The 9,058-nt window shown below is 39.0% G+C and overlaps 1 protein-coding gene across 11 annotated transcripts in view; it reads right to left on the bottom strand.

The window, feature by feature from the left end:
- Window positions 1-4,702: 4,702 nt before the first annotated feature.
- The window catches only part of nrg1 (neuregulin 1), a 90,703-nt gene continuing 86,347 nt past the window's right edge, over window positions 4,703-9,058 (bottom strand). For all 11 annotated transcript variants that reach the window (XM_055206812.2, XM_055206814.2, XM_055206816.2 and 8 more), the window contains 3 exons: window positions 8,694-8,827; window positions 7,232-7,396; window positions 4,703-7,101 (listed from right to left, as the gene is read on the bottom strand). In XM_055206812.2, the coding sequence (XP_055062787.2) occupies window positions 6,498-7,101; window positions 7,232-7,396; window positions 8,694-8,827 (903 nt within the window). In that variant the 3' untranslated portion in view covers window positions 4,703-6,497. The remainder of the gene's footprint in view (window positions 7,102-7,231; window positions 7,397-8,693; window positions 8,828-9,058) is intronic.

The following is a 9,058-nucleotide window of genomic DNA, read 5'->3' as shown; positions in this document are numbered from 1 at the left end:
CTGCCTGTTATTTTGTGTGAATAAAGAGGAGAGCTGATCGAACACCACACGTTCAAAAGTCTTGGCAATGAAGGGAAGAAGAGAAACGGGTCTGCAGTTCTCTAGCATAGCAGGATTGAGTGTGGGTTTCTTCAGCAGCGGGGTTATCCCAGCCTCTTAAATGCTAAGGAGAAGGTACCAATGGAAAGAGATGAATTGATAATGTGGGTGAGAGCAGGGATAACCGACGGAGAGATGGCCTGAAGGAGATGGATGGGTATGGGATCTAGCGGGCAGGTAGTCGGACAGTTAGAAGCAAAGACCTTGAAAACATCCGCTTCAGATAGGAGAGAAAAGGAGGGAAGTGAGCATGCCTCAGAGGTTTGAGCTTGCGCAAGAAGCGGCGGCTGGGAGAACTGACTGCTGATAGTATTTGTTTTCTTTACAAAGAAAGAAGCAAAATCATCGGCAGGGGGGCAGAGGGACAAAGAAGAGTAGAGAAAGTCTTGAAGAGAGTATTGGGTCTTAGCAGAGGAGACATCCGTGGAGAAGGAGGACAGAAGAGACTGATAGAGGTCAGAGGATCTTTCGATTTGCGCCACTTCCTCTCTGCAGCCCAAAGTCTGGAGCGATGCTCACAGAGAACCTCGGATAGCCAAGGGGCAGATGGTGTGGCCGGGCCGGTCCAGATGTCAGAAGGCATAAACTCTCTAAGCAGGACGTAAGAGTGGAACATAGTGTGTCGGTGGCATTGTTAGTAACAGAGAGAGTTGGTTGGGATGGGGAGCATGGAAGAGACCACAGAGGATAAGCGAGAGAGCGTGCGCAGGTTGCGCCGGAACGTGACCAACGGGAGATTGTGTGTAGTGACTGGGGGAGTTAGGGAAAGCTCTGGAGTGAGGAGGAAGTGGGGTGGGTAGTGGGGTGACCTGGGTGTGGTAAGTGGAACAGCAGCGTGTGTAGATAAGATCTAAAAGATTACCAGACCTGTAGGTTGGTGAAGTTAGGACTCGCTTAAGGTCAAATGACACAGTCAGAGTGTTGAAGTCAGCTGCCTGTGGTTTCTCAAGGTGGATGTTGGAGTCACCAAATACTACTAAAGGAGTACCATCCTCTGGGAATAAAGACAGAAGTACATACAACTCCTCCAAGAAGTGTCCATCCAAGTTGACCTGGGGGACGATAGATAACTAGAAAATGATCAAATCCGTTCGGTTTTAGTATAACGTGTTTTTGTATATTGTGTCTGTATCTTCTTAAACTTCAAAAGTATGGAAAAGCCTCACAAGTAAGGGATAATGTATAAGCAGCAGGTTGGTATTGCAGAAATAAGCCATGACAGTGTGATCAGGCTTGTTTTTTGCAATAACAACCTGCTGCCTGTACATTTTTCCGCTTTTTACATGGCTATTTACCTCATAAGTACGGTAAGGAATATTAAATATTGTTTTCAGCATTATAAAAATTCCCTTTCAGCAAGTCTCTTGTTTCCCCAGAATGTGTCTGTAAAGTTTCAGCTCAAAATACACCACAGATCTTTCTTTATTTAAAAAGTATTAGGTTTTTTGTGTTCATTTATATTTCTTGTCACTGTGTGACAAGAAATGGACGCCACGGACGGTCCCAAGCCCGGTCTGAGAAAGGAGGAGGGTTAGGCATGGGGCTAGCAACCCCATCCTGGAAGAAAAACTTTTGCTACAGAAACGCAAAAAAGAGCAACAGGCAATTCCGCCTTGGGGAGAGATGGGTCTTCACCAAGATGTATGACGCTGTGCAGTGAAAACCAAGGTAAATTGGAAGGCGCCGAGATTTGGCAGCTGATACCAAAGAATTTGAATATACCTGGAGTCAGCTGGAGAGAAAAGCCCAAGACAGGGATGCCGGCCTATGCCCCAGGAGGGGTAGCAGGCATAAGTAAGTAAGTCACTGTGTGCAGGTTCTTTTTTTGTAGGCTATGACAGCCCAATTTTTTTTACCAAAAAGGCTTAATTAATGTCATGTTGCATTACAATTTAAAGTATCAATAATGTCAAAAATGTGACGTGCAGTTCGGGTGTGTGTGTATGCTGTTTAAATTAGTGTTCTCACCATTACGCTTGTGATTCCTGAAGTTTTGACGAATTTTATAGACTTGTTATAGTTTCTTATTCAAAAGTGACACCCATAGATTCAGGCCAACCCAGACTTTATCCATGCCCACCCATATGTCACGTTCTGCATCCGCCACTGGTTTCAGGTGGTTTTAAGAGGGAGGGAAGTAAGAAATGATTGACGACAGACCGTTGAATATTCAGAAATAATGTACACCCACGGTGGTAATGCGTTTTTACACTGCGGGTGTGTTTTATTTTTTAAATAATTCAAAGGATCAGAGTCTATTATTTCTCTTTTACCACTGTTACTACAGACATTGCTCTGGTGGTTATTTTAAGACATTTGACAGGTCAGGTGTGCGTTTATCGAAAAATAACACATACTCATGAAAAAAATTCTCAACCAATCAGAATAAAGCATTTAACAGCCCCATAGTATAACTTGGAATAATATACCATGGAATGTCACGACTGGCCAATCAAAATCAATCATTTAAGAGTGTTAATATTATTAATGTTAGGTAATAAAGGCTCCATAACTCTATGCGCCACCTATACTACACAATATATTTCAAATGTCCTGAAGGCATAAAGTCAAATCTATTATTTGATGAAAGTATTGATCTGTTTCTTTTCTCTCTATATATTAAAAGAGTATATATCACAATGACAGTATATATTCGAAATTATGTATACTACTATCACATCGTGGTTTTCGATGATATTACCTTGCTGTTACGCGTTAATAAACCATCTTAAACCTTGTCAATGATCCAGTTCTGGTATGATGGCACAGGTCATGACTTTCATAAAATATTGGATTTCAGTTTGTTTTTTACCAAATCCTGTTCATCTGCTTTCGGAGGACTTGGAATATTCAGTATAACACGCCTTATGTGGAATTTAGCAATAAAGCTCCATTGTAACCCATTGACTAAATGACATTTTTGCGTTCATTAGGAAATGTAATTTAGCAGTGTCCTGTGACCCATGTCAGGCTTATGCACAATTCAGAATTTAATTGAGAATGACTCCTGAATTCCAATTCATTTCTTGAATTTGAATTGATGTCATCACATGATCTAGAATTACAATTCAAATTTGAATTAAAGGAAGCAGAATTGCAATTCAATAGAAATTCAAAGAAATTAAAATACATATCATACAGTAAGTGTTAAAAATGAAGCTTTCAGTATATGTCAGATATGATTGCATTACATATTCTATAAATTATATTAGTTTGAACTATTTGTACAGATTACATTAACAGGAAATGTTTTCCCCAGCAATTCATGTTAAAAACTCTAGTCACATAACAAATAATTAAATTAGATTTTTTGTAATTGTCATTTTATGGAACACGGTGGAACATGACTTCATTTCCCAGAATGCTTTACTTTAACCAAGTATTTAAAATGGTTGCCAAACAATTTTCCAAAGTAACTTTCCTATCACTGAATGTATGTGAGATTCTTTCTGTTGTGTGTGTTTGTGTGTGTGTGGAATTTCTATGAATTTAATTCCACTTCCAGTCATTCTAATTAAAATTCAACTTCCTGTAGGGCGGAGTCAATTCAATTCAAATACATGAATTGAATGGAGGCCAATTCTAAATTTTGCACAAGCCTGACCCATGTTGGCTAATAACATCAACAGAAATGAGAACCGTTTCATGTTATTTAAGTTGATTCTCTGAGGTTGTGAATGTTGATAGTGAATTTCAGGGTCTACACTCTTAAAAATGAAGATGCTTCACGATGCCACAGAAAATGCATTTTTAGATGAATAGTTTCATAAAGAACCTTTAAAGGTGCTGTAGAATGTAAAACTGTATTTATGTAGGCGTAGATGAATAATAAGAGTTATATACATGGTAATGACATATCGTGAGCCTCAACTCAATTCTCTTCTCCTTTTTATGTAAACCTTGTACATGCATAAGATCGCAGGAAAACCAAATTTCAATATAACACCAACTGTGCATTACAGTTGTGATGAACACGCCAACATTAAATTACATATTTAATTAAATACACTGTTTTTACAATGCTAAAAACAAAGTTGTGACTGCTGAGTTAGTGTTATATGCTAGTTAATGCTATATGCTAGCGTCTAAGCGTTCTACTATTGACGTTGCAGTTACGTTTTGCAGGTCCATACCGGAAAAACAAACAAACTTACCACTCAGAAATGTCCATTAACAATCTCCAAACAATTGATTATTCCTTAAATTCTGTATCTTTGTCTAATACAGATTCAAACATAAGAACTGTTTACACACACAGAGCTACTGAAGAAGCTGCTCTGAGAAACAGCCAATCAGAGCAGAGCTCAACATTATTATTCATGGCCCTTTCAAATAAGGTAATAATAGACCTTTTAATTCTAAAGGCAAATTCTAGGTTTGTCTCTTTGTCTTTAAAACCGTAATTTTTGTATTTAATAAAGCCACAAACCTATATAAATATTAGAGAACAATTTAACAGATTGTATCATGCTTTGTTTACCACCTTTACCATCTAAAGAAGATTTCTGTTACACAAAAGGTCTTATAGAAGAAATAAATGTTTCTTCTAAGAAACTTTGACTGAAAGGTTCTTTGAGGAACCAAAAATGGTTCTTTTATGGCATCGCTGTGAAGAATCTTTATTTTTAAGAGTGTACTGTAGTTTCTTGACAGATCACAGGTCACGCCACTCACTGCCTATGTTTCAGATTTCACAAGTATAGGACGAGAGGCAGACAAGACATACATTACAACGAGTGCAACTCAAGTGTAAATGACCAAAGTTTTTCAGTTTGATCAAACGTCTTTTAAACCTAACAGATTACAATTAGTGTGAAGCAACACTGAAGGTGAAAGAAAGACATGAAACACAATGTAAAGCTATCACACGTATCGTCCAGACATTTTATAGAGTTTGTCACACAAGAGCAGCATTATTATTTCTCAGTTAGGCTGTGGTCATGATGAACAAGCTTGTTTGTATGTGGCATGCCTGTGTTTGTCCTCATGCTTTGAGATCAACACATTCATCTTCTTCTTCTTGGTTACGGACAGTTATCTGTTCATCTGATTCATGAGCAGTGTGTGGTGGTCAAACAATAATCCAAAAACGCTCGAACATCGATGCATTCAGAGAAAATGCCTTCATTTGAATATTTCTGCAAACAATTTTATGCAAACAGTAAATAAATTGCTCATAACAAACGTAAGCATGATGGTGCTCATCATCTGAAGATATTTACATGAAGACTCGGGCTGTTCATCAGCTTGTTTTATATTATTTACAATCAGCATTTTTTCAAGGTGAACATTTATTGTTTTGAATGACAGAATGCTGCACAGAAATATTATTAAGTGATGGAAAAACAAACATTGTAATATCATCGCTATTAAAATATAGAATTATAAATGAAAGATTACATAAGGCCAAGATCAGATAATAAATAAATAAATAACAAATAAATAAAGAAAATAAATAAAATCTTTTAATGGAAGAGAAATTCACTGCTCCAGGTTATATATATATATGTGTGTGTTGTATTGAGATCAAGCTGAAGAGATGGTGGTGAAATGATGTAAGTAATCTGTGAAAGCAAACAGCAGAGCCCTCATCTGAATGTAAAATACTGGACGCACACATGAACGTAACGTATAATAGAAACACTCTGAATATAATGTAACAGTTTACATGGATAACAAAAGATGAATGTAAAAAAAAAGAATAATCTATTTCCATCTTCTGAATGAAACAATTTGCACTTTTCAAACAACTGCTGCTTTAAGTTTTACACCAAAGCCAATGAATGTGATGGATACAATGAGCCATATATTCAGTCATATGACGAAATCAAAATACACGATGATATAAAACACAATAATGTGATTATGTTTGTCTTATAGCTGATTTTGTGAATAGTTTTAGTATTTCTTAGCACTTTTCTAGCAAGTGTTAATAAACTCTAATGAGCAGCAGTAGATCGACTTACTTACATTCAGATTTACAGCCACAATGTAGGAATACAATAATGATCAGGTTCAATAAAAATAAACATTTTTACCAAAGTGACCATTTGGTTTGTTTACTATTCCTACACGGAGTGCTGGTGGAGTTTCTTTTTCAGACACACACGTATTTATTTGGTGGTGAATATATGGCCCAGTGGCATAATGCAGTTTTTATCGTCTTTTCTTTTCCCCAACTTAAATGAAAAGGCACCATTTTGATTATATTTATTCTGCTAATGAAATACTGTGACCTCAGCTACACATGAATGGCACTTTTAATAATAACAACATAATAACATGAACACATTTTTCATACATCGAGTTTATAAAAGTCTCTGTTTCGCTAAAATAAAATAGTTTTCCTCAAATACCTAATTATAGAAAATAAAGGTTTAGTGGTGATCTGTTTCGTTTTACACGGCTATAGGATCTTGGTTGACCATGACACTAGTTAGTCTGCTCTGCAGGTGGTCCTGTGGTGACAGGTGTAGTACAGGGTTAGTTCTGTTACCCTCCAGCCCGTCCAGAACCGCGGTGCCGGACTTGAGCGGGTTTTGCAAGCCGAGAAACGGCGTGTCCTCGTCCTCGCTTTCCGAGCTGCTGCTCGCCGAGTTACTGCCGCTGCCGGGCTCTGACGACTCTTCGGCCGCCCGGACGATCTGTTGAGTTCTTTCGCTGGGGTTGTGCGAGCTTTCGGTCTCTCCGTCCTCTTCGATGTGCAGAGGGCTGGCCGGAGGGCTCAGCAGGTCGAGGCCGTGATTGTAGTGGGCAGAGTTACGGAGATTGTGGCCCGACCTCCGGGCCTGGTTCGAAGACGATTTGTCACGCATGATCGGCGGCGTCCGGAAAAGCAGGGGGCGCTCGTCCTCTCCGGAGGGACTGGTCGCCATGGAAGGGATGGAGGTCGCCAGGCTGGAGAGAGGAGCCGACATCTCGGAAGGCGGCGAGGAGGGCGTCACAGGAGACAGAGGCCCCACGGGTGACAGGCGGATGGGTGTTGTTATGGCTGGGACGTACCTGAAATACACAGAGCTGTTTGTAAGGGAGTGATAGAGATCTCTGCACACTTGGGTCATTCTCTCAACCAATGAGACTTTCATGACATAAGACGTTGGGATGTTTGTGGTGTAATGAGCCGTAAATGTACCTCTCACTGCAGGAGATCTGAGGTTCTCTGGAGTTCTGATGTGAACCTCCAGTAGCGTTCAGACGGCCTCTCTGTACAGGTGTAACGTGATGTCGGCAGTTCTCCACCGATGTGTTCACCGTCACCGTATGACTGTCAGAATCCACGCTCTCTGTTTTACTCCAGCTGTGAAAGCCAAAAGACATTTACAGCCAAAATAACTTTGGTTTGTTTGTCCGAGCTGTGCGATTGAGTAGAGGTGCGGACTAATTTGCATATTTATAGATCAGCGTATACTAAATGGGGCATGGGTGTAGAGTTACATTCAAGCTGTTTTAAAGAATGAAGAAATTACTGTGACAGGAATTTTTTTTTACATATGCTGTTTAGAGTTGTCAAAAGATAAATCGCGATTAATCACATAGAAAATAAAAGTTTGTGTTTTTGCATAATATATTTGAGTGTGTATTGTGTGTTGAGAGAGAGAGATTTTGATATAGTTTATATTATATATCAATTAAACAAAACAAAAAAAAATAATAATAATAATAATAATAATAATAAATCTTAAATGTATACATGTATCTATACAATTAATAAAAAATGAGTTTTAACTGATAAAATAATCGACTACAGGGAGACTTTAAATTAACCGTGGGTTCACACCAGCCATGTTGTGGCGTCAAAATTGTGTCTACCGTGCCTAGTTTGCCGCTTGAACATTTTGAGTGAAAACCGATGCAGAACCTACGCCGTCGCGGCTATGCCGTAGGACCTACACACAACTATAACGAGCCCTTCACATGGAAATTCGCGTCATGGGAGGGGCTTCTGCGACTCCGCTAGCTTTTTGTAATCACGTCACTACTAGAGCAAGCTCCTGATTGGTTAACGCAGCACGTTTTTCTGCCATAGTTAAAAAATTTTAACTTGCACATTTGCCGCGGCAACGCTCAATTCTTGCCATTCGCGCGACCTAGATGCCCGAATGAGGCGGAATTTGTGCCGCGAGACCTCCAGACACGCGTCAACGTGTCTTCACATTGACTTAACATTGAAATCACTCACGCTTGACGCCTCTACCGCAGCTGGTCTGACCGCAGCATAAGAGGCTACCGGGGGGCTCACAGACCCTCATAAGAGCAAAATAATTACATAAATACATATAATCTGTCTTCTTGTGATAAAACTAACATTCCAAATCTGGTTAATTCATAAGTGTTTGTATACAGTATGTTCACATCTGTGTGTGCTGAACATATCACATTTCTAGCACAATGTCAGGTGTTTCTAGATAATATAAGAAAAGTCATGATTGTATATTGAATCTGACATCAAAATGATCACAATATTTTTCCAAAACAAAGCTGAAATGAAACAGACAGCAGGGTGTTGTCCAGTGTCACATAACAACCCTGAAAGTCATAGCAGCTCATGTTATATCATGTTGTTGTGAATGTGATAATAAGATCGAGTAATGTACCATGAGCTGGAGAAGTTAGTGACAGAAGTGGACGGATGTACTGAAGTGATGAAGTCATTTGTAGAGAGAGACGTTTCTGCTTCTTTCTCCATCGCATGAAGATGAGGAGGAACGGCACTGTTTGTCATATAATGCTGCAATAACACACAAGTGTTAGACACATGAACATGTGCAATGCTTTTACAATCAGACTCAAATTCATTTAAAACATGAACTGCTTTGTTTTATTAGATTTACATTCGTTGTAAATACAGGACACTAAACCTAAACAGTGAATTCAATTCGCAATATTTCATGCATATGAAGATAAATGAGAGTAAGAATAGATTAAGCATTAGCTTAAAGGGCACCACTTCAATATAAAA

This window comes from Misgurnus anguillicaudatus, chromosome 12 (genome assembly GCF_027580225.2).
Source record: "Misgurnus anguillicaudatus chromosome 12, ASM2758022v2, whole genome shotgun sequence".
Taxonomy (NCBI): domain Eukaryota; kingdom Metazoa; phylum Chordata; class Actinopteri; order Cypriniformes; family Cobitidae; genus Misgurnus; species Misgurnus anguillicaudatus.
This window is presented reverse-complemented; position numbering and strand designations above follow the sequence as displayed.